The sequence below is a fragment of the Petromyzon marinus genome, chromosome 2 (assembly GCF_048934315.1).
Source record: "Petromyzon marinus isolate PM22_M1 ecotype Great Lakes invasive population chromosome 2, UKy_Petmar_22M1.pri1.0, whole genome shotgun sequence".
Classification (NCBI taxonomy): Eukaryota; Metazoa; Chordata; class Hyperoartia; order Petromyzontiformes; family Petromyzontidae; genus Petromyzon; species Petromyzon marinus.
The window spans coordinates 12,986,866-13,013,229 of record NC_133668.1 but is presented as its reverse complement, the minus strand read 5'-3'; the positions used below and the strand labels follow the sequence as shown (position 1 = coordinate 13,013,229).

Below are 26,364 nucleotides of genomic sequence, written 5' to 3'. Positions count from 1 at the left end.
TTTGGTAATACATCTTTTGCACCAGATATGCATTTCTGTAATGTATATACCGTGCCAAATCTGACTCGGATGTTTTGTTTTTACAAAAACATCTGGCCAGTTTATCAGTTACTCCTGCAATGTTCGGTATTTTAATAATTTAAATTACTTGGTCAGTTTCAATGCTCGTTATTTGATTTGGTTTTGGCATTCAATTCCCTGTTGATTTGTGCATCATTGTAACCATTCAATTGCAGCGCGTCTTAAACATGTTTCATTTAACTTCTCAAACTATCACCATCTGACACTTTCTTATCCCGATGTATGAGCGCCTTGATATGAGCGGATTTCTGTGTGGGATGATGGTGGACTAAAGCAAGTTGTAATTATTGGCGAAACGTCGTACTTAGATTGTAAATGTGGCTTGGCTCACCAACACACCGGTGTGCTGTACTAGTAACGAATTGGCCACGTTCTGTTTACGTGACAAACCTTACTAATTGCTGTGTCGGGTGGTGGCGGGTACAACAACACATATTTATACGCGATTTAACCCAAAAGACCCGTATTATGGATATTGGTCGCGAAAGCCTACGTGTTAAACTGACAATAATCAATGTATTAAATGATTAATAAATGCATCGTTATACTTCTAAGAAAAAGGGCACAGACCAGGGGGAGTTAAAACCAATAACCTGATGCGATGCATCGTTTTGCGCTGTTGCGATAGCAGAAATAAATATCAGTCCACAGATGTTCGGAGAAATGTTTCATATACTGTACTGTAACAATATTTAAAGTCGTCGAACACAATACAGGTTTTGAAATGATTGGGTCTCATCAGCAGCAATCGTGGCTGCATAATGAATGAAACCGTTCCATAGTTTCTCTGCTCAGGTGGAACGATTGCTGCTGTGAAACATGGTTCCGGAAGGCACATAAGCTGATGTGCTAAAACACATTTTTTTTTGTTTTAATCCGGACAAACATCCTTGTGTTGTCTGTTAATCCATGTTACTAATTGATGGAATAAGTCAAAACATGCCCAGACATGCCTGCTATTTTAGGACCCTCTTGAAAAGTAGTTTTGAGACTCGGTGAGGCTCTACCTGGATACACTCAGGACTTTATTATTGTGTTCGTGTGTGTTTTATTTGGTTGTTATTCTCTTGCGGTCATGGAGTGTCGCTGGTAGGGTCAGAGTAATTGGTGTGTCGGCACTGGAGGACGAGGAGAGCTTTAGAGAGGGTAGGGGGAAGTGCTCTTCAGTAGTATGCTTGTAAAGTGGATGTTAATTCGAGAAGAGACCACCAACGAGACAGTCAAAGCAAACGAGTCTGGACAAATAAACGAGAAAATACAAACTTGACAGTCAAGACAAGCTGCGACAAACCACCATGGACTCCTGAATGATACCGCAACCCCTCATCGTGGCAATGAATCACATCGTGCGTCGTGGAGGGTGGCGGCCGGGATAGCTGTTCACTGCTCGGGCTGTGTCTGTGTGGGTACGTGGGGAGGCTGGAGCCAGTGCGGGACACGGTGGGAGGGAGAGAAAAGGGAGGGAGTGGGAGACCCCCCCTTGTGACGTGCTCCCTGCGCCGGGATGGGGTTGGGCGCCAGAGCCGCTCCCCCACATCCAGGGATCAACCCATTCTCTCCGGCGGGGGGGGGGGTTGGGATCGGCGCGAGCCTCAGCCAGGCTTATCCACATCACGGCGGCGTCTCTCCGCCATCGGCATCACCACCGCCATCGCTACCACGGCGCGCTCGTGACGCTTCGGAATTACCAGGGGTCACCTCCACCCTCCTCTACTCCCATCCCATCCCCCCTCCCGTCTCACACCCCTGCCCACCACCACCACCACCCAACCGACCCCTCTCTACCGCCCACTTCCACACCCCGCTCCACGCCCCCGTTGTCTTTGCCAGAATAAAAGCAAAGAAACTTTGAATTTGGCTTCATCGCGGGCGCGCACGTGGGATTGAGGCTCGCATCTCTGCGCACAGCGTTGAACGGCTACAGAATTTCGACTTTTTTATTCGTTTTTGTTGTTTTGTTTTAACACATTTCGTGGCTCAACTTTTCCAAAGCTTTGCCATTCTGTAGACAGTAGTGTTGCTGGAATTCACAATTCAGCGCACCCGACAAATTTAGCCGGTCACTCCTGCCAGCCACCCTCTAATTCAACCAGGCAGGATAATACAAGAAAGTCACCGCATCCCATACGGAAAACGCAGGCACGAGGGGACGAGCGAACAGAAGCGCTCTTGCTCGCGTGGAGTGGGAGAAGACAGAGGACGGAATCGACGCGCTCCAAAGCCTTCATCAGCACCAACGCCGTTATTATCCAACGCCTCTTTCACTCTAATTGTAGCGCAGCACCTGGACTTTACAACATTAATCACTCGGTGCAGCAAGCGCTGCACCGAGTGATGTGAATGTGTTGCGGACACTGCGCGACTGGGAGCTCTTTCCGTGTTGACTGGAACCCGCAAACGCTCTGCGTGCCGCCTGCCTCGCACTCCTCCCTCCGTCTCTCCCCCTCGTCTCTCTCTCTCTCTCCGCCCTTCCGTCGCCTCCCAACGTCTCTCGGGAGGACCCACAGCGCGGCTGCTTCAGAGACGCCGCTTGTGCGATGGAGGTCATCGCGTGTGTCGCTCTCGTTGTGATCTTCCTGACAGCGGCCGGGGCAGCTAGGAGCGGTGAGTGAGCAGCACACGCACTCGCTCATTTACGCCGACACATGCTCGCACGCACGCACGCACCGGCACATTTAGCGTGTTCGCCGAAAATCTCCAGCACCTTTAGAGCCTCTTGGGGGCAAGTGTGCATCTGTTGAGGCCACCACTCCGCACGCCCAGCGACCGTCTTTGCCTCAATGTAAGGCTGGGTCGAACTCGTCGAGGTGTAGGGGAGGTTTGGATAACAGTTGCGACTGTTTGATCTTTGGTCGGGAGTTGATCTCAGAATGCCTGGGTGTATAGCGCTGTGCTCTAATCACTGCGCCGCCACTTCTCGCGGGCACATGTGCGAACCCACGTGTCCCTAAGAATGCGCATGCACATATACACACGGACACAGCTATGAATGCGAACACATACATATACAAGCAATCATACACGAAAACATATGAACATAAGCACACGTACTGTTTAGAGACATGAAAACAATAAAGACAAACAAAGATCCACCCTATAGCCTTAGAATACGTTTTTGTTATGTATTGTCTGTCAGTAAGTACCTGTGAAGGCCGGCACGGCACACGAGGGTGGCCAGCACCACACCCGGCGGCCTTTGTATCCCTAGCGGCGATGTTTACACATCACACCGAGTACTTAATTAAGGCTGAATAGACCTAGGGGAGGCCCAGGACAGGTTCAGATCATCGTGAATGGTGTTGGCCGTGAGCGGGACTCGAACTCGGGTCGCTGGGTTTGTAGCGGAGCGCGCTTACCGCTACCCTACTAGTGTACGTGAGCCAATATACATATACACAAACACATGCATGAAGGATACGATGTGCTCACACATTCGCACATGCATATACACACGAACACACATACACACATATACACACACATCCACAAACGCACGTACGAACACAACACAAACGCGCAAGCATGAAGCAACTCCGCGGATATTCGATCGCTCATTCACGCGTACGTGCGCACATACATACGGACACACACACACACACGCGTGCATGCACACACACACACGGACTCTCAACAGAAATACCTTTACGGAGCGAGCGCGTACGCTGCGCATACTCAAACAGAAACAATGTGCTTGGGGAATTAGAGCATTCTTTTTGCGCTAAAACCCCTCGTTCAAATATAAACCGCATTAGCTCACGGCACACGCAAGACGTGCAGAGACGTGCAAAGAAGTGGAAAGACAAAGATCCCCCTTATCGTCTTTTACAGACTTTTGGGGCAAGTGCTGTTTAAAGTACACTTATTAAACCCGGAGGGGGTGGATGGCCAGCGCCACGCCTGGCCGCCTTTGTCTCCCTAATGACGATTATTGCACACCGTACCAGGTACTCATTTGAGGCTGAGTCTACCTAGGGGGGGGGGGGTAGGGGAAAGTTCCGGTTTAGATAATCGTCACTGGTGGTATAGTGGCCGTGAGCGGGAAATGAACTCGCGTCGCCGGGTTCGGTGCGCAGCGCGCTAACCGCTGCCCCACCGTTCCCCACACACTCACGTACCCGCACGCGCACACACTCCCGCCAATCATTCTCTGCAAGCCTCTCGACCAGACCATAGCACATCACTCAAGTATACTTACTTTAACTCCTTCTAATTGTGAGTCTTGTAGCGTTCTTTGTGTGTGCGTGCGTATAATAACAAAACAACAACAACAACACATTCTCAGAAAAATGAATGCGTCATTATTTAATCCAGACGTGGCTTTGTGCCGTTGTCTTGTAGATATAACGAGAGCGGCGTAATGAGCGTGCCGTGCCTGTGTGCCTGATTATAGCGGCTCAGGTTACAAGAAACCGAGCGAACGGCTGGTTCACGGGGACCCCCCATGGAGAGAGCGAAAATGGGATGGGTTGATGGATCCCTGCACGGGATGAGAGCAATTTCAGGGTAGCATCGTCAATGGTCGCACAGCCCTCATCCCAGACCATATGAACTTGTGGCGGCAGTGGGGAGATACATGAAGTGGGTAAACTATTTTTCGGGTGAATCTGGGAGGGGGGGGGGGAGATTTAGGGGTGGCACCTGCCTGTTGGGTTGCGAGGATGTGTCAGAAGATGGCAAATATAGCCGTGGATTTTGTGCGGGGGGGGGGGGGGGGGGGCTTTGGGACGTGTTCCCCCTTTCGTGTTATTGGTGGGATTTCTGTGGTTACTCCGGTTTACCTCGTCCGTGATGCCAAAACATGCGTGATGCCAAACATAATTGGGGTGCCCAAACATCCATCCCAATGTCGCAGGTTCCTCTTGTAAAAGTCTTGAGATATATTAAGGTACTTTTCCTGGGTAATTGAAGAGCATTCGTTTATAATGCAGCCAAATCCGCTCCTCCAGCACTCCCTTAAACAGTTTTTTTTTTAAATTCCAAACACACTGTGGGTAATTCCACACGCAGTGCGAGCCTCATGATTGATAAAAACGAGATTGCGTTACCTGGAGTGCACGTGAGAGAGTATCTCTCCACCTCACCTGACGCTTCTGTTTTACCCGACTCAGTCAGATTAAGCGTAAGAGTGGTTTATAATGGATGTGTCGCTTATACCTTGCCGGATTACATTTAACTAATCCTGAGCAACGGAGACAATGCCTGTCTGCTTCGTATTGGCGAGGTGATTGTGTAGCAGCTGCACAGTGACTCACAGAACGCAACAACAACGAGCGTCCGTGTTTAGTCTCTAATCTCCTTAAATGAGCCGCACCTCGCGCAGGTTACAGACTAAACACGGAGCAGACAGACGCGATCTCCCCACTTAGTCACGCTTTGCTAATGGAAATGCGAGCAAATCCGTGTGGACGGCAGTCACCGCCGCGTACTGATCTGCACTCAGCGTGTTAATTCATCATGAATACGTTAATCCACGCATGGGTAAATGCTCTATCAGTTATAGGGGGGGGGGGAGGTGTTTGACCATACTTCACCACGCTGGTCAGTGTGGCTTGGAGAAGTGGTGAGCCATCGGGTTGGGCCCCCCTACCAGGACCAGTTCAAATCTCACTTGCCACTTATGTCAGCAGCCGCCCGGAGTACAGCGCAGTTCGCTAACCGCTCCAATTCACTCGTTGACTCTGCCACCATCTAACACTAACCACGGTTTACGGGTCGGAACCTATGTTATTGTTAAAAGCCCGGTTAAAATATCAACTACAGTACATTACCGAACGTGTGCGAGATTCGATCGCGTCATATGTAAATAAACTCACGTGCGATGTATATTCGTGTCCACGTTAAAATCAAACACTCAATATTCTTTAAATTTTAAAGAACATCAGCTCTCTTCTTGTTAAGTTGTCTTCCTCAGGACAGGTCCATGGTTCAAGCTCCCTCCATCCGATCCGAACTCGACCCCCCCCCCCCCTCTTGACTACATCACCGCACGTCGCTTTTATCAGGTGACGCCACCGCCACTGGATGCCGTTTAATGTCACGAGGACTAAGCGCGCAGTCATTCCCACCCGAGCAACACGTGCGGGACACTTGGTGATTATGATGATGGTGATGCGTGCCGCTTGTTCTAACACGGGTGGCTTAATGCCTACTTTTGCTTGCTGCCACTAAATTGTGCGTGGCAGATCCCGCGTCATTGTTAACGAGCGAGTCAGAATGCTGAACGGTGACGGGAAATGTAATGGAAATACATAAATGTCGGCAGAACAAAGGCACCCTCGGGTTGCGGAGCGTGACTTGTGTGAGCTTGTGGCCCGTGAGTACGAAAGTGTGTCTGGTTATTATGCGCGTCGGGGACGAGCGACTTGTGTGCCATCCCCATCCGCGGCGAATTGTAAGAGCTGGACGCAGACATTTCCCTGGGCCTCTCCTAGATCGACTCAGCCTTTTTTTATGAGGACATTGCACGTTACGTAAACATCAGCATTGGGAATAAAACAGCGGCCGGTCGTAGTGGTGCTGTCCACAAGCCCGTACCGGCTTTAATAGGCGCTCACTAACAGCACAAATCCCAATATAGTCTGCATGGCTGTATCAGATCGTTTGCCTTCGTGTGAGCGCACACATTTGGTAACTGCTTACACCACGGGCCTTCACTTTTGGCTGCATTCTGTGTAGGCTTATAAAAGTTTTTGTTCAAATCACAAAGTATGTTGAGCTTTATCGGACAATCTTGCGATAAACTCTGCAATTGGCAATGCTACCGCATACTCTTTGGTTCTTTCGGTGAAGTCACGTAGGCATAGAATAAAATAAATCACGACGTTTCGGGCGCAACACAAGCGTCCATCATCAGGTGGGAAAGCATGGTCTGCTGCTGAGGTAGACTTTTTAAATTATTATCAGCCTTGATTTATCCACTGCTGGACGAAGGCTTCCCCAAGCAGTCGCCATTTAAAAAAAAAACAAGACCTTTAAGAGTTATTGTTACGGAAAGATCCATTGCCCGGGCCAAAGTCATTATCTCCTTGTATCAATACCCTTAGTCGAGTGTTTAGCGCGCATTGCGTTAACTCGCGAGCTCCGTTCGATTCCCGGCCACGACTAAAATCAGTGGCGAGTGATATCTGAACTGTTTCTACACTCCCCCACCAATCACTCTGTTTCACCAAAACCACAATGACCAGCGTGGTGAAGTATGGTCAAATAACCCCCATGATCGGCACGGCATGGGGAGTCATATAATTTACAAAGGAATGTACAGCATTATATATTTTTATCACTATGAGTAACATCGAACAAGGCAGCTGTTGTGAATGCATTGCGCAGCATTTGGCCACTCTCAGACAGCAAAGGTAATTTACTGGAATAGTGTCTACATCCCGTCTAACACGCGGCACGGTCAATAGCTTATGTCAGAGGGTCATGATTAGCCGCGTAACGATTCACTCCCTCCACACACATTCCCAGCGATTGGGTGAATTGTCACGAATATATCTCCAAGAACCGGTTCCTTTTCGCTTTGTTCGAACTCATGCATTTTTTTCATTTCTTCTTTATGCAGGCTTGTTCGCCTCCACGAGGATCAATCGTAGCATATGCATATCGTTTGCACGAACCATAAACAGTCTATTCCTGCGCGCAGATGCAAAGCATGTATCGAAGGATCGATTTCAACGCGTTAATCGACACTTCTCAACGCCCCCTCACCGCAGTGTCTGTTGCGGGAAGCGATGGCGCTGCGATTGGCGCGCACTGCGCTACGATCTGGGCCACCTGGATTCAATCCCCGGTCATGAAATACGGTTGTCTTCTTAACGCGTCATGCAGAGTATCGATTTGTGAATCTAATCGAATTGCTGCTGGTAGGGAGTGGCGTAGCGCGAAACGGCGCCTGAGCCCCCTCCAGCCCCTGCGCGCCTGTGCAGTTGCACCTGCCTGCACACTCGAATTGATCCATTGGAATGAACCAATTACCATCCACAGTTTCGAGGAGAGGAAGGCAGATCGCAGAAATTGGGGGTGGGGTTGATCACAGCCAGGTCTGGCGTTACAGGTGCGCGGTGCGTTTGGTTTGGCCACCACGTGCGCCGATAACGCGCGCGGTGCGCGTCGGATTTTCCCCGAGTTCGAATCCCGCTCACGGCCACCAACACCGGTGACGATTATCTGAACCGGTCGTGGGCCTTACCTAGGTCGACTCAGCCTCAAACGAGTACCTGGTGCGGTGCGTAAACATCGCGACTTGGGATACAAAGGCAGCCAGGGGTGGTGCTGGCCACCCACCCCGTCGTGTTCCGTGCCGGCCCCTCGTAGGTGCTCGCTCACGGCACTTTCCCCAACTATTAAGGGTACACGGGGGATTATTGTATGGGGAAGTGAAGGCATAATGGTGAGCGCACTGCGCTTTAGTGAGCAGTGATAGCACCACTCGTTACGGGCTTCCCCGAGTTCGACTCGGCCTTAAATTTGGATCGCTGGCGTGGTGTGTAAAGAGCGGGAGCACCCGGCAAGAGACAAAGAGGCGTGGTGCCATCACATCACCCTCCTCGCTTGCCACCGCGACCTTTGATATAGGCGCTTGCTTACGACGGATTCTGGCAACCAACAACGCATTGCTGGTGCTATTCTCAGCGCGCAGCACAACGGCTAAGCCAGGGATAAGCTGCGTTTAAAGTTTGGTCATGTTTACCACTCGTAACGTCCAAGCAGAAATAATGCGGTTGCTTGCGATTTATAGCAGCACATCTAACCCCATCCCCCCCCTAGGTGCGTGACGTCATTTATGGACGGCCACGAATTGGCCGTGCAGGCGTATTGTTGAAGGGGTGTGATGTGAGATTTCGACTCATTTTTTTCTTTCTGTTGCCCGATTTAGGGGCGACAACAGTGTAATTTGTCATAGGAATGCGGAATCGGCATTAACGATTAAAAATACCTGTGTGGAAATGAGTTCTGGCCGTAACTCTTTATTACATGGAGACTCTACCATGACCATCATGACAAATTATTATTTATTTATACCACGCCTTCCATGCAGTGCATCTCATTCAACAAATTATAGCATGATAGATGCAATGTTCAAAAACAATAGTCTATAAACAGTCTGCACAACAAACGAGCCGAAACAAAACAATAATTCAACGTGCTTGAGACTACTCTATCTGTGAAGGGCTTCCAGCTGTGGCACTCGTGTTCAAATCACTGACAGTTGCAGGTCCATCGCATTACATAAGGGCACATGCTGGCATAGCGATGGAACTTTAGGCGATGGATGCTGCCTAATTGGCTACTGGAGTCAGTTTATTTATTTTTTATTTCAGTTTATTTTTGGTATAGCCCTGTGAGCCATTCGGCTCTTGAATCGGGTGCAACCACAACAAACAAAAAACAAAAACACGAACAAGAAAAACATCTTAAAGTAACTATGTGACTGTGTGAAAAACAGAAAATCCAAGAAAAAAAAACAGCAAAATATTCCTGAAAAAAGCACCGTACACCAACGCTGTGTGCAAGTCAACTTGAGTCAACTTGAGTCGCCGGTGGTGCTGGTGAACACCGGTTTTTGCGAGCGCTGAAAAGGAGGACTGCCTGTCGTGAAAGTAACGTGGCGACTACATTCCTCCAGCAACCAGTCACACGCTGCGGAGCTCACAAACAATTGGGCCACCCACCACTCTTGTTGCAACAGCTCCACGACCTTGTTGTTCTTTAACTGGGAGAGAACTTTGAACGTGAATGCTGCCCGAGCAAAACGGGAATGCGATTAATGAAAGTGAAACTGTTGTGTGCGCAAAAGTATGATTGCCTGCGAGAAAGAGACTGGTATTAATGGTTGAAAACTTAGCACTTGCATACATTTATAACCTTATCTCTAACCTCCTAGCTGGAAAGCTAACCTTTCACGATATTGGAATCGTTTCTCTTGGCACTGGTATGTAAAATATAACATAAAATATGCCTACGATCATTATCTACGTTGTCATAGTGCTTACATGCTCAAAAAAATCCCCGCCACAAACGCAGAGTCCACATAAAATCCATGCATGCTACTGACTAATAACACTGCATTTGGTTTGTAAAAATACAAATAATGAACCTGGTCCACGTGGATATGCAAGGACTTGCGATAAAACACGAGTACCAAATTTTGTCCTCACTTGGTCTCTGTTTAATCGCCTCTTCTGTGCGAGTCCGTGGCTGCCGGTCGTACGTGGTGGACGTGTGGGCGGGTGGCTATGGCGAACAGGGCTCAAGCCCCGCTGAAATCCATTTACAAGTTTGTATATAAACACAGACGATAGTGTGGTAAACCTCTCGGAGCCGTAGCCATCAGTTGAGGTCCAGGAAGGTCGGCACTAGCAGAACACATGGTGGACTGGCACAATCGGTGAACCCGCATCCCTGGTCGTGTCAGTCCACCACGTCCTCTGCTAATGGAAACTTCGCGCTCTCTTGTTTTCGGACATAAATGGTATATGTTAATTTAACAATTAATTTAATATTTTATTGAGTTGCTTTAGACAATTTACATTAAAAAAACAACAGTGCAAGATTACCATTGCCAGAATACGTGGCAGACGGGTGACATCAGTGAAACCGTACCCTTGGGCAAGTTAGCGCCGACCTTGCGCTGTCTTGTTTACAGACATTTCTAAAGAAGAAATAGTTGCTCTCATGTAACATTTATATTATTCATTTGTGTATGGGTATATATATTTAAATCTTCCCGATAATATTTTACCCGACGCCTACGCCGACGCAGTTTTGACTCCTCCCTCTCGCGCGTGCGTTCTCAGATTTGACGACGTGCGGGGGCCCGGTCACCGTGTTGGGACCGGGCAACATCTCGTCCCCTGGTTTCCCAAATGAGTACCTCCCTCGGCAACACTGCGAGTGGGTCCTGCGGGCCCCGGGCCCCGATCAGCGCCTGTCCGTCATCTTTAACCCTCACTTCGACCTGGAAGGACACAACTGCAGGTGACTCAACACCCACGTTTATTAAGCACGCTCCTGCTGCTCCTGCTGCTGCCGGTTCTGCTGCTCTGATATCCTTGTCCCGGTGATTGTTTCAAGTTAACGTTGTTTTACGCAGGTGAGAACTCAAGAGACCGGGATAGTCTGTCTTATTTTCAAGAGTCGCCTGGGTTCACCATTATTATAAAAGCAAAGCAAATAATTGAACGTACCTTCCTGAAGAAAATATAAATCCGACCAAAAACAATTGTGCCACTTGACAACACAAAGATATTGCACAAACATAAATTGATTGACAAATGCCCACTGCCGAGCCAGGCGCTGAGTTACCTTGTGCTGCACGGGGACAGCTGCCAAGAGGAGGATCTGCTCTCCGAGACATTTCGAGTGCTCGGGTGGGGCACGGATATTGTTTAGATGGGTGACCACCACGCACACCAGGGTGTCATAGGTGACTGCGGGCGACTGCGGTAGGAGTCAGTATAGCAAAATACTTTGTTGTACTGTACTCTAAGTACGCGCCCCGTCGTCACAACCCCCGCTAACCAGCTTGGCAAAGTATGATCCAATAGCCTGCACAATCCACAATGATTAGCCAGGCCCTCCAGCAGTAGATTGGCATGCACTGGTTGTGCGATTGCCTTGTATGGCATCTTTGAGAGGCTGTTATAGACTCGTATCATTCCGTACATGTTTCATGTTTGGCTCAGGGAGCACACAGATTATAAATGGGTAGTTCTACAGTTTTGGATGTACATTCCAGACACTTTTAAGATGTGGGTAATCATTAGCGTAATCATGAAGTGGCGTTTACTCAGCAAAGTATGTGAACCAATTAGGACTGTAATTCAGATATAAATCATTTGTCCGTCTTTCTTGATAAGGATGAAATATGCATAAAATATTGAGGTGTTGGCCATACTCAGACAAACTGACTTTTTCATCCACGCCAGTGTGGTGATGATACGTTTAGTATCATGTACGTGTCAAGCCACAAATAAGCCATAATTTCCTAAAGCTAATGATATTCACTTCAAAATAACATCCCATGCGTCATGTTATAACGATGTAGATATGTTGACTTTAAGGTTGTAATTATTACTACGATGACAATTAGCACGGTAGGATTGGGTACATATCAAGGAGCCGGTTCTGTCAGCTCTACATTTTATTTATTAATGAAACATCGGCACCAATGAGGGCAGAAAACCGTTATTTTTACTTGAATCAAGCTGGCCACACCCATGACGTCATTTATCATCGAATAGTTTCCAGCACACTGGTAGACTGAAGTTAGGCACGTGGCGATTAGCCACAACCATAGCGAGGGGGATGCTGGATGTGGTGTGCCATGTGCAGAAATATTTTCCGTCTCACTGACCCAGACAGACCCGCCTGAAATGGCACTGCCCACACTTGCCTCGGGTTCCAAAAAAACCAAGTCGAAAACAACATTGGCTCCAGAAAAACTGAGCTCGAATTTATCTGCTTTTCATGAGTCACCATAGTATGTAATGGTATAGTTATGCTGCTTGTGGTTGAGTTTGAAAAGATGACTACGTCGGTGAAAGTTAGGAGACAAGTAATGTATACATGAACACAATATACACACGCACTGTGGAGTGATGACGCAGTGGTTAAGATACTACGTTATGAACCCCATCGCCCCGAGTTCGATTTCAGGCCATACCTAACATTATTCCTGGGTCCCCCCTCCCCTTCCCCGGCTCACACTGATCAGCATGGGGAAGTATGGTCAAACGCCGTGATCCATGCAACATGGGTAGACATTCATCCAGTAGTTGATTTGACAAGGGGCTGTAAATTATTCACACACCGCGATATTACTTTGAGATTTAGCTGCAGCCGGGGAGAGGAGTGGGCAGGTGCCCCTTCACTTGAAGCTAAAGGCTCGTGTCAGCTCATGAATCTTTCATACCTGGGTCGCGTAATACTTAGATTCCGTCTCAATGTTGTGTACATAAAGTGGTGGTGAAAGGTAATTTATATTAACCATAAATGCACCCACAGTGCCATCGGTGTTCCCAAAAATAGACTGACCTCAGTTGATTTCGCAGCGTTGTGTGTAATTTGCAGGAGGGAATAATAATTAACAAAATTGGAATCCCTCAATGAATTGTTGAGGGCAATTGATTGTGAAATTAGTTATTTGGCTTACTTAAAATTTTGGATGGACATTATTTGAGTATGAGTGTTAATTCAGCTGGCGATGGTACAAACCACAAAGGAACAAGATCCACATTCTACAACATGTTTAATTAACTAAAGTCCTCCTAGCTTTGTGTAAATTGTGATTGGTTAAGGTTATTGTCAATCCAATGAAGAACTTTGCTGGCGAAAGAAATGTCGTACTTGTATATGGAACTTATCCACAATTGCATCATGAGTCATGCACGCCACTTTTTCAGGCGGCATGTTGAAGGCACTATTTTTCCCTCCCTCCTCAAGATTCGGTGAATTGTCATGATTCGAGAGTCAAATATTTATTTAAATATAGTAGCGAATGCAGCAGTCTAATGGCCGGAGGCGTCAAATGATTCCAATACATAGCACATACACATACAAAAAACGTGCTTACCGTTTGAAAGCGGTGATTGTATGCTTATCGCATCCATCTACAAATTCTCTTCTATTTTGAGCATATCTTTCAATCTCAAAACGTGTGTTTGTTATCGGTAAAAAAAAATGTTGGAGCATTTAAACAAAAATTAGTGTAAGGTTGTGGGAGTTGAGACACTGTAAAGATCTAGGCAGGATCAACCCACAGATGCCTGCTCTAATCTCAGGAAGTCTCTGACCGTTATCTCCAGCCATCTCCGATATCTACACGTGCTTATGAGCCCGCAGCGTCTCCGCTAAAACCCCATATGGGAATCTCAGTAATCCCAGCAATCCCCCCAGCAAAGCATAAGTACTGCTGCACACCGCTGTGCATTGTGCATTGTGCATGCTCAGCAGTGGCGTGGCATAATTGGCATGGGCCCCGGTGTGAAGGAATGAAATGGGTGCCCTCTGTTCTATTTCCACCCCCTCACCACCGTTGCAGTTGCACCGCCTGCACACTCGATAACAACGCCACACGTGCACACCTCACACGCAGTACTGTACACACTGCACACAACACATATTGTTCACAATAATAATTGCACACAATAGGAATTGTATATAATAAGCACTTGAGTTTTTTTGATTTGCTACACAGGTCATCCTGTTCAGTCAGTTTCCTAGCTATTTTACAAGAGAGATTCGTGGTTCGTGAGCACAGGAACAACAAAAAACATTAAAACTAGAGAGAACGAGTACGGGATGCTTCAGGAATTGTGTATGCACCTTACATTGTACACACTTCTTCTTGCGTATGGCATTTGAAAAGCAACTGGCAATACCCTATTATGGCTGTGCATTGAGTCTGGTGACCCATTCGATAGCCTCAGCAACTGCTTGGCGTGTAGCGTTCGTAGCTCCTGTGTGAGTGTGTAACGGACAGTGCTCTCGGTCCGTTCACAATTGGGCGACTTTGCCGTGTGATGTTGGAACGCAATTAAGCGCAGCCCATTTCCGCCTGTGCACGAATAACTGGACACAATAAGATGTGTACAGGCGCATTGCACATAAAGTACGTGCATCTCGTATACACTGGTCATTGCACTGTCTCCACTCAAAAGCAGTTGAGTGGCACGCTCATGCTGCGTGGGTCACACACGGTTGTAACAACAACTAAAATGTTTGTAAAAAAAAAGACTAACGAACAGTGATGTAACCACGCTTTACCCCACCACCCCAGGCGATGTGCAGTCGACTTTGTATCACAGTGAGACTACTTCATCGTTCATCATAATGAGATGCCATGGTAGCGATATATTAACGACCTCGCCTGCTGTACAAGAGGCTGTGGGGTTGATCCCGACCTTGTCGCCTGCTGTATATTTGGAGTTTGCATGTTCTCCTCATGGTCGTGTGGATTTTTTATCTGGGTCCTTTGGTTTTTCCCACCACATTTAGAATCAACGTGCGTTTAGAGTATTATTTGGCTGCTATGCATTTCCACATTGTAAGCCACTTCGTTGAGCTATCAGTTGTGGCCAGGTCGCTTCTAGAAAAAGAGCTTTATCGCTCAGTGGAGCCCTTAGCTGGTAAGATAAAAATATAGTTTAGTTGTATAGTTTTTAAGAGACGATACAATTGAATACAATCGATAAAGTAATTGTCTAAGTTTCAAGAACCTTGAATGGGAAATGAAACCTGGGCTTCTCAACAGCGAGGCGATCGTGCCATCCACCACGGTCTGTGCGATACCGACAGCCGCATCCTTCATTTATGCGCGTTTGACGCATCAAGGCGAGAATTGTACGAGCCGGTCAGATTGTGACCTCTCTGGGCGATGGAAACGGACCGCAGGCAAGAAATAAATGCTTTATGTTTGCGTAGGGAAGTCTCAACGGACGCTCAGGACTTTTTTTATGGACAGTCCTGTTTGAGGATGTTTGGCCAGTTCGCGTTTCAGGATCTTTGCATGCGGGCGAGATACCAGAGTATTTACGCAAATCAGCCGACAGAGTGGCTTCGCCTATGAAGTGTGCAGGCAGTGCTATTGCACCAGAGCCCACACGTCAAAGGGGCCCATGCTATTGAAGAGGTTGTTAGGAGGGGGGGGAATTTGTCAAGTGCCCTGCCAACCACACTATACCACTGTAGCCAACACGGTCAGGGGGATAACACTGAAAACATCTGTACAGCAACCTACTTGCTGTACTATCTTAGGCAGGGCACCTCATAGCCCTGCAGGTGAAAGAGTCTTATTCACAAGAAGAATAAATACGTGTTATCCATCACACACATGTGTGTGAACAATTGATGTCAAACATGAACACGTGGACACGTGTGGGTAAACAAATGAATACACACATATAAAATGTGGACGTGTGTGTGTGAACGAGTACTCTCACACGTGGACATGCAAGGTGCACCCACCCACGGTTATCGTTCACCGCAACAAAACCACGTGCGTGGGCGAGAGGTGACTCCCTGTTTCGACGCGGCGCCCGCACACACGAGCACGATGGGATAAACAACAGACAATCAGGGTGGTCTGCCACGAGTTAACAAGACTAACACATGCCTCCCGTTGACGGTATCGCGTGGACAGTACCTCAAAATCAATCAATGGAATGTACGGCCAGGTGACAGCTCATTGAGACACTTGTACTTTTTCTTACAAGGGAGACACTGTGGATAGTGTATAGCTTGCCTGCTGCAAAATTCACCCTAAAATGTGCCCCATACAATCAGACGTGAGACAATAAAACAATCTGGAGCCTGGTTAGTACTTGGATTGGAGGCTGCCTGGGGATGCCAGGTGATGTAAGTTTGTGCTACTGGAGCTGTGTGTGTGTGAATCTATTTATGTGAATTTTAGAATGTTGCTCCATAATATGTTCAGGTTTACTCCAAGTAGTCCAATTTCCTCCGACATGAAGCTAAACACTCATTGATGGAGTTGGCCACACATCCCAATACCTCAGTGAGCCATTCCTGGATATGGTACATTATTTTTTTTTATAATGCAGGTTGATGAGTTTTATTGTCATAGTGTAGTGGCTTTTATACAAAATAAACAAAAATAATTTCTGTATTTCAACAATTTCTGCTGCACTGATCCATCTTAAGAATTAGCCAAAAATAATTTACTTGGAAATTCCCACCACGAAACCTCAGAATAAGTAATCGCGGAGCTGGTTTATTGCTTGAATACGATTTAGGATCAGGGTTTGCATATTGCTTGGAGGCAAATTACTTGGCCAATTGGTGATGGAGATTATATATATTATTGTTCAGCACCAGAATTAAAGCAATTTAGTGCTGTAGGTCAATTCTACCCTATGAGTGAAACCAATTTAAGTCTAGGCACTAATTTTTATGGGGCCCAAGTTTTTTTTTCTCTAGATGGAAAAAAATATCCTCAATTATATTTCAGCTGAACATCATTAGAAGTCACATCAGTCAGTCATTCATATCGTATTTGTTCTCAATTAGGGGAGTGCCACAAAGTAGGCAATCTCAGTTAAGATGTCAAAGGATTTTAACAGCACATGCGAAGTGTAATTGTAAAGATGATTCGCTATAGAGTTTTAGTGCATGGCTTTTTTAATGGAATGATTCTTCTACATGCTCCAAACTGAACGCGCCAAAATCACCAGCACAGCGTGGATGAAAAAAGTCAGTTTGTCTGCGTTCAGCCAACACCGTGATGTCTCCCTAAGCAAGAAATACGGACAAATAATTTATATCTGAATTACAATCCTGATTGGTTAACATACTGTGGCTACTTGGAAATATGTATGTTGACTTATTTCGCACCACACGTAGCCATATTTGGGAATTGGAGGTGCGGGGCTAAATATTATACTTGTGGTTCAGCCAAACCTTTAACGTGTCTGAAATGTACATTCAAAGTTGTGTTACTGACCATTAATAAAGAATCGCCGGGAAAGTCACGAAAAAAAGTTGCACACGAACGACGCATTCACGCAAGCACCCGATGGCCCATTTTTTAGTTTTTAAATGAAACATCTTTTGAATTGTATTATGTTTTGAATTAGATAATTTTATTTCTTCATTAAAAGCTTACATCATTTTACATCTGGAAGACTTAATTGAAAACTACATTTCGTGTGAATTTCCACTCGTCATTAAGTAGATGGCCTTGCTGGGGGTTTGGTTCGATGCGGACTTTCACCTGTTTGGGATTGCGGGATCGAGATAAGGCGACATAGAGCTGCTGGCCGTGCGAGAAGACCGCCGTCTGCAGATCGATTCCGTCATTTTCATGCAGGGGGCGCTGCAAACCTACTCGCCCCCTGCATGAAAATGACGGAAAGTGCAGCGTTCATCACAGATAAAGTTGTGCGCTTATATAAGAGTATGGGATGATACGAGTCTTTAGAAGTACATTTGAACTACAATCCTAATTGTTTGACATCCAGTCCCCAAAATTACCAATCTCTCTCTGCATATGGTTGGTGGAATGACAACTTAGAAAAGTCTGTCCAAATTTTGTTTTGCCAGGATGTGGCTGCAGTTGATTCCTTCGATATCTCCATTGAATTTTCGGAGTTCGCAGTGATTCACTGTGCTGTCGACGGCTTTCTGTGAATTTCTACTTTAGAGGTAGTGGGCACATCTGCCATGAAGCGTACATACTTTATTTGACTGTTCAATATTTTGGAGGTATTGTGCTCATGATTACCCACCAATTGGGAGTGTCTGAAATATACACGTGAATTAGTGGAACTGTCCCTTCGAGGGTCTGTGAATGTGTGGACCATTGGACTCCCCTTTGGCACACAGGGATCGCTGTGGTCCCCACTTCGTTCATCATAATTATTATGCTTGTTTGATCATGGAATGCGTCAATGGCTTACACTTGCGAATGACGTCACGGGAACTTTAATGTCCACTGTGAAGCGGACAACAGCGTGTGGTGTTATTGTGAATTCACCTGCAGCAATAAGCGGGGGCAGCCAAAAATTCGAACCACAAACCTCTGCAATGAGCGGCGAGCGCCACCGGTAGCCCGCGTCACCCCTCCCCCACCGTTAACCACACATTTTTCAAGCGCGACTCTTCGACTCGGAAAACACCGGGGCAAGAATATCGCGTAATCTCTTTGTAAACAAACCCTCATCTCTGGTCTGGGTAATGAGTTCCTGGCGTGATTATGTTTGTGCCGCCATGCATTCATTTCTCTGAGATGCTATGGCGCGTGTTTTGTGTGCTCGCTCATCCTCGTGTCCGCTCGCTCGAGATCTCGCCGTTGAGATAGTGCTTCAAATTCACTGCATGAAAAAAAACACTTAACTTCCGGATTTTTGCGGCGATGACTAATTTTGCTGCAGGGCAGCGTACACTGGATTTGGGAGCAAAAAAAAACAAGGCAGTGCAGTGATTTCTTAGGAAGAGTTGGTGGTGTTTCGGTGAAAAGCTGGTAAATTGCTTTTAGTTCGGATAAGAATCTCAGTCCGCAAGAGTCGCTGATATTTGTTGTTGGCAGGCTGATGAGCGTAATCATGAATTCAGATGACTACAAATCAATCGTGCCGCTGCTTGTTAAATTGCTAAATAAAGGAGATTGAATGATTAAATCTGGCCTCTTCTAGTGCTGACTGATACAGCTTCGCAGTGCTGACTGATACAGCTTCACAGTGCTGGCTTCACGGCACCGCAAGCAGTGGCTCCCGGACAATACAAAATCATTCATTCAGTGCAGCATTCTGTATATGTAAAGCAGTGCATCTCTTAACCAAACTACTACTGAGCTGAAATGTGTCGTGCTTCATTGAGATGCATCACATAGTCAAACGGCTCTTCCATATAACTGTGGAATTTATGTTCCTGGCTCAGAGCAAACAATGACGGTGGGTTTTTACCCTTTTATCTGGCACAAAACTGACACCTTTATACAAGGGATCATGTTTGCAATAACCACAACTTCTTGCCGCTTGTGTTGTGGTTATTGCAAACATGATCCCTTGTATCAAGGTGTCAGTTTTTGTGCCAGATAAAAGGATTAAAACCTATTACTATATCTTGCTACTGGCAAAGGAGGTCTCATAGTGGAAATGACGGTGGGCTTTCCAATATTTTTTTGGGTGATGGGTTCCCTTTCACTTAATAAATTTTAATCTCTGCGTGCATTAAAAATAGCACCCAAAAACATACAGGCCACACATTAAAACTCCCCAGTGTTGTTCTACCGGATCATGGGCAATAAACTCAATGTTGGTAATGTAACCCATGGTTAACAATGCATGGTATTCCCAGACAGTGTCCCATCCCCGTCTTTAACTGGGCTCAACCCTACTCAGCTACTGAGATCCAATGAAAGTGGGCGCATTAAGGGTGATTTTTTTTCTGCCTCACAGATTAAACTCTTCATAGATTCTGCAAAATCTTATTTCTCATGACTTTTACCCTGCTGCTGACTTTTTGTTGTTGTTGTTTTATGAATTGAATTGTCTAATCTTACACCCACAATCTCCCTTGCAACACAGAGTCGGGTTACAATGTGCTTTGCCCCTATGCTAAATTCGTAGGTCAAGTCAATAAATATTGGTGCAATATTTAACAGCTTTTTAAACTTTTTTTATTTAAAGCTTTCGTGACTGCAGGGATTCATATTCTTGGTTCTTTCGGTAAAGTCACGTAGAACGGAAACAATAAAATAATAAAAAGATGAGAAAATTTTCTTGCTGTTGTTTTCACACCTGATGATGATTGCTTGTGTTACAGTCGAAACGTCGTGAGAATTGTATTGTTTTATATTTGTATTATTTTATTGTTTCCCTTCTACGTGACTTTACCGAAAGAACCAAGAATATACCTTTTTTACCATAAGCAATGGGCCATCAGAGCCTTTGCACAGCGAGGGTGAGAACTATATCAGAACGCATGACACAAGCAAGAGCAAATAGTATCATCACTCATTCTGTTCAGCATTTTACATTTGTTTCCAGTTTGTTCCACATCGATTGTATTGTGCACTTCCTTTATGCAAGGTCACGCGACAGCATTGGTAGTGCTCGCGGTGCAGTTTTTTGGGAGATCCCAGTATCAGTGGCGATGTTTGCATTGGGGTGTGCAGGTTTGACTATGTGGAGCTGCGGGACGGTGATGGGCCCTCGGCTGACATCATCGGTCGCTACTGCGGCATGGTGGCACCAGGCCTGCTCGTGTCGTCGGGCTCCGCACTCTTCGTGCGCTTCGAGTCGGACTATGCGCACCAGGGCGCCGGCTTCTCGCTCCACTATGAGATTCACAAGTCGGGTGAGTGCACGCGGGCCCGCTGAGAGCTGTGCAGGCAGATTTGGTAGAGACACAGAGTTATGTTTCCTTGCATCAAATTGTCACCCAAGTCGTGAAATGGGGTGCAGGTAGAGGCAGTGAATCGGCACGTGCCTACTCATTAGGTGTTCACAATCAGCAGCAGCAGCAGCAGCAGAAGTGACAGCACTCCGACTAAAGCTTGATTGTCGCTGTGCCAGTTTCAGGTTCCGACGACTGCTCGTGGAACTTCACGGCACCCTCCGGGGTTCTCTCGTCACCCGGCTTCCCGGACAAGTACTCGCACTACCTGGAGTGCACCTACACAGTGTGGGCGGGGCCACGGCGCGACCTCGTGCTCCGCTTCACACACTTTCATGTTGAGGGAGTCAGCAGAGGCCCCCCTGGAGCGGGGCCCAACCCCCACCTGGCCGGGGGAGTGACCGACTGCCCCTACGACCGTCTGGAGGTGTGGGACGGCCTGTCGAACGGTGAGTGGACGTGTTGGGCAGGTGGGTGGGCTGAGTGTGCGAGTGAGTGGGCAGACATACGGGCCGATGGGTGGGTGGACAGGTGATGTGGGTTGACGGGTGTCCTGCTCAGCGGGAATCTTAGTGGCGATGGATGGTTGAGTGAGTTCAATTGTGAGAGAAGCCAGTTACATTCTAACGGTAATTGCCCGTTGTCCACATGCGAATATATATTCAATACTCCATTGCTCCCCTGATAATTCGGCCAACTAAAGGTGCTGCTGTTTGCTGCTCTGTGGAGTTGGATCACAGAAATCACGTGGGAGGAAACTGGAATGACCTGGTAGAAAAACCCACCATGCAGTTTAAGGGTCACATTTATAGGTCCCCACAAGCAAGTGGACTCATAAACCCACTTGCCGTACTACCATCCTGGCCATCTCGCAACCCAGTGAGTGGGTTTGGGAGTCTCATAAATCTGCAAAATCCACCAACCCTTCCTTCTAAAGTGCTGAATCACAGGTGTACATTGTCACCTTTTCTCACACGGTTTCTGAACAATAATTGGCGGATGTTGTTTGCATCTATGAGTGATTTGACACATTGGAAGATAGCACTGTCTCCTCAGTGCAATCATGCTCACTGCTTTTACAGCAATGAGATCAATGGGCATGAAGGTGGTGACGGTGGACATTAAATTGGGTCGTCGTTTATTTATTATGGTTTAGTAATTGGAATGCAACCTGAAAAGAACAGAGGTTATGAACTTTATTTAATAAATCAAGCCAGAACCACATTAATGCTAAACACAGCGCAGCCTTGTGATGTCTTGGTTGTTTTTTGCAAAGTGGTTTGTGGTGGGGAATGTCTTGTAATGTGCAGAATCCATTGGCTGTTGGCCGTGTTCTTTGTATAAATAGGAGAGCCGCCGAGCGCCAGGGTGGGAGAGAGACTCTGCGGGTTGGGTCGTGGTGGAACAGACAGGGAATCCGTGCTTGGAGAAAATGCACGTGTCCACTCCTAGGTATTTAAATTGTCCAGAGGCTGAGCTTGAATTTCATAAGGAAGCTTGGAAAGATATTTATTGATAGGTAGTTTATGCAGAGCGGTGCATAGTGTAAGGAACTCATTGAATACATAGAGCCGGGCATGAGTGACCGGTGTAAATTCTAATGACGTTGATTAGTTTCCCTAAAAATGTCTCATTTAGAGCCTATCCAAACGTACAGTGGGTGTCCTATGCTGAGGCTGGCCAGTTGAGAAAATGTGGAGTTGTCACCACCGGCTGATAGTGGCCAACGGAGACGAGTTCCTCATCATATTCACTTGAACAGACAGACATTTGACTGGACGCTGAGGTTTTCTTGGGTAACACACCACATCGTATATGCTGTGTTACATTTGTGTGGATGTGAGTTGGCTTCTGGAGAAAAAAACTAATTTGAAGGAATAAAATTCCTCTGAACACCGAAGGAGACATGTCAGCATTTTAGCTGCATATGACTGATACGGACTGGATGAGTGGCTTGTCTCATCATAAAGCTCATGTTCTCCCACACCTCATGTGTGCCTGGGTGCGTGCGTACAGCTCACTATGTGGACGTGTGCCATGCGTGGCACAGGCTGTTGTCCCAGACCTTGCAGAGTTTGGCAGACGTGCAATAAGACTTTTGCCCTCTAAAAATCATAGTTGACGGCGTGGATTCATCCGATGGGCTCAATTTTAACAGTTTATACACAATTTTTAATGCGTACATTGCTATTAACATACACTTTTAATGCTTCAAATGTAGAGTAAAAAATCATATTTAGAAAAGATATCTTAAAAAATGTTTTTTGTGATAAGAGGCACTGCAGCTGAGGGGGTGGTTCTTGTGTGCCTCCACAGTACGTGCCGATTTAGTTTTTCTGCTTAACATTCGTGGCATTGCCCACGTAGCATGCCCCCTGGCCTCCACGAATCCCAGAGCCCTCCACCTGCCCCCCCACCCCATCGTTGCACTGGAGTCATCGCCCCCTGCCCCCTGATGGCACTGTCCACTGTGCCGTTTATCTCTGCCACTTGTAACGCGACGGTTTGCGCCGCTCACGGTGCTCTGTGTGTGCAGTGGGCCCCCTGATTGGGCACTACTGCGGACGGCGTGCGCCCTGGGTGCTGCGCTCCTCCACGGGCGTGCTCTCGCTGCGCTTCTTCACCGATGCCGCCGTGGCACGCGACGGCTTCTCCGCCAACTACACCACGATGCCAAAGAACCTGACTGAGGGTGCGTGTGCCCGAAGGCTTTCGGCCACTGGCAGCAGATGAAGTAGTTTTTATTGTTCTTTAGGGGGTGGGTTTTCCATGTTGTGCCCGAACTCACCATGATGGTGATCTGGACAATGCAGTCCTGAAATACTTTACACCGTTGCAGTGGTCGGATCTGAAAGACCCGTACAATATAAGTTCACTCATGACATATGACTGATTGATCCTTTTATGCAATAGGATTTTAAATGGCTTGAATAAGGTCTTCCCAAGGGCAACACACCGGGTCCCTTGGACACGAGGCTGCATTCAGGTGTTAAAGTAAACAAGAGCACCAGATGGGTCAGAGCAATGAGCTGGCTCCACTGAGGACAAGTCCTGGTTTCATTCAACAGTGATTGAATGACGCTCTCAAGTGTGTAGTAGGTTAATGGTCTCGACCTTATCACAATGACGCCACACACAACAACAACAACAACAAAACCCCATTACATCACACATTTGTTTTTTGACGTAATTTTTCGAAGCAGTTTTTTTCAGAATTCTGACATTCGGAAGTCATGGTGAGGTACGATGTTATCAATGCCATTGGCCATCGTGACCTCTTGACCATGAGGTTGCCAAGATGAAGCTCATCGGCACAGGAGCAGCGTTCCGAGTCATGAGATTTTATTCACATCGCAAACTAAGTTGACTCAACCTATAATCATGATCAGTTGTCCATGAAAGAGGCATTTCAAGAAGCCATACAATGCGCAATGCCATCTTAAATATCAGTCACATTATACTCGACTATTCATCTTGCAAACCATTCACGGCATTTATTCCGAACAATAACACGCAATTTTCTCATCGACACCGAATTGAGCACAACGTGAAATACAAGACAGCTCCACCCATCTACAGCATGGCACGCTCATTTCCACGTATCCCGACCACGCTTGTTGTGCTCGCAGGGTTTGAATGCTTCAAGCCGCTTGGAATGGAATCGGGAGAAATCGAGGATGAGCAGATCATGGCCTCCTCCTCCTTCGTCTCGGACCACTGGGGCCCCGAACTGGCTCGTCTCAACAACCAGTACAATGGCTGGACGCCCGCTTCTGACCTCTCACGCGAGTGGATACAGGTGCCCCTTTAAATGAAATCATCCACACACGCACGAGCACGTTTGCCATACTCGCCCAAATGCGGCCCAAATGCAGGCGTGCTCTCGGGAAGCAGGAATTTTAAAATTAAACGCTTGGAGCAGAAGAATGTCAGGTTATTTTATTTTACCTTTTGATGACTTCCTTTATTGTGTTAAACACAGGTATTATGAGCCCTTTGTTTCGTGCGCTTGCTACGTTTGCGCCTCCAAGGGAGTTCTGTGAAAAACGTGTTGTCATCACCATGTGTGCGTGTGTCCACGCGACGGAGTTACACTTAAGCGTAATACACACGCGTGCAAGCTCGGTGTGGTACGCAATCGTCGGCACACTGATGGGCAGGCCCCTGCTCGAAAGGAACTGACTCAAATCGCACAATAATTCATATGAGATCATTCAGCGAGCACATGCGGGAGACACATGGCGCGTCAATCGGCACCCCTTCACCCCACCCTAAGCACGGTTTACACGTGCTCAACACCACCACGGTTGCCTAAACTGGCCGGCACACCGTGTCCGCTGCGGCATGCAAAAGCAATTAACTCCGGCCACCGCCACATCCAAATGTTATGCCGCTGTTAAAAACAGCGCTGGCCTGGAATTCCACGCAGCACCAGCTCTGGGTGGTACCTGTTTACTTGGGCTAGAACGTACACGTGCATCGGTGTGTGCGTGTGCGCGAGTACGCACGTGTGTGCATGTATGCTACAGATTCGGGTTCTGGGCAGCTGCAGGGCACGATTCAGTACATGCATAGTTTCCTTCCAGTAAATTACTACAGACACATTCCAGCACCCGCTCACTTTCCGCTCACCCGCTCGGCCGCTCACTCCATCGCCTGCTCGCTCACTTGCTCGCATTTTGGGTGGGGGGACGACGACAAAGGGGCTTGGTATGGGAGGCACGTACTCTATTGGGCAACAGGAACGTAATATATGTGTGCATTTAAGAAATACCCTCTGGGGATCACGATTAGCACTGTTGGTATACATTTCTGCTGACTGTGTTTTCGCAAATGGGTTCTTTAGCATGACGGAATGGGCATTAAACACATTGACGCACACACGCGCACACGTGCACGTAAGCGCATTAACTCCAGCTCGCATAGAGAAAGGCAACGCTATCATTGCGTAATAATTGTTTGCTATGCTCTTAACAATGACATTAAATACAGTGAAAACCAGTATTATGGGACTTAACATTTAGGGAATATTTCGGTAAAGTCACGTAGGTAGAAATAAAACAAAATAAATCACGACGTTTCGATAGCAACACAAGCCATCGTCTTCAGGTGAAAATCGCGACGGCCGCGATGTCTGCTGCTGCTGCTAGCAGCACGATGTCTTATGCGCGACGGAAGCTCATTAACTTTGCACTATAATCCAACGTGCTAATCTAAGTTCATTTCCTTTAACATGCCACGCTATTTATTACCTTGACACTATAATACCCCGTTAGCACTGCTTCGGCTACCTTTGGTCTCAAAAACTTATACAAACTCTTGCTGGTAACAGTTTCCCTTCACAAGGCAGCAGACATCGTGCTGCTCACAGCAGCAGACACAGCGGCTGTCGCGATTTTCACCTGAAGACGATGGCTTGTGTTGCTA

The 26,364-nt window shown here is 47.1% G+C and overlaps 1 protein-coding gene across 2 annotated transcripts in view; it reads left to right on the top strand.

Moving 5' to 3' along the window:
• Window positions 1-1,385: 1,385 nt before the first annotated feature.
• LOC116947045 (neuropilin-2-like) overlaps window positions 1,386-26,364 on the top strand; it is a 76,048-nt gene continuing 51,069 nt past the window's right edge. Inside the window, exons 1-6 of one of the 2 annotated variants that reach the window (XM_032962425.2) lie at window positions 1,386-2,685; window positions 10,878-11,058; window positions 20,717-20,898; window positions 21,117-21,386; window positions 23,474-23,629; window positions 24,567-24,736. In XM_032962425.2, coding sequence (XP_032818316.2) covers window positions 2,619-2,685; window positions 10,878-11,058; window positions 20,717-20,898; window positions 21,117-21,386; window positions 23,474-23,629; window positions 24,567-24,736 — 1,026 coding nt within the window. In that variant the 5' untranslated portion in view covers window positions 1,386-2,618. Of the gene's footprint in view, window positions 2,686-4,783; window positions 6,084-10,877; window positions 11,059-20,716; window positions 20,899-21,116; window positions 21,387-23,473; window positions 23,630-24,566; window positions 24,737-26,364 lie in introns of those variants that run through there. The other variant, XM_076070100.1, reaches the window with a different exon arrangement.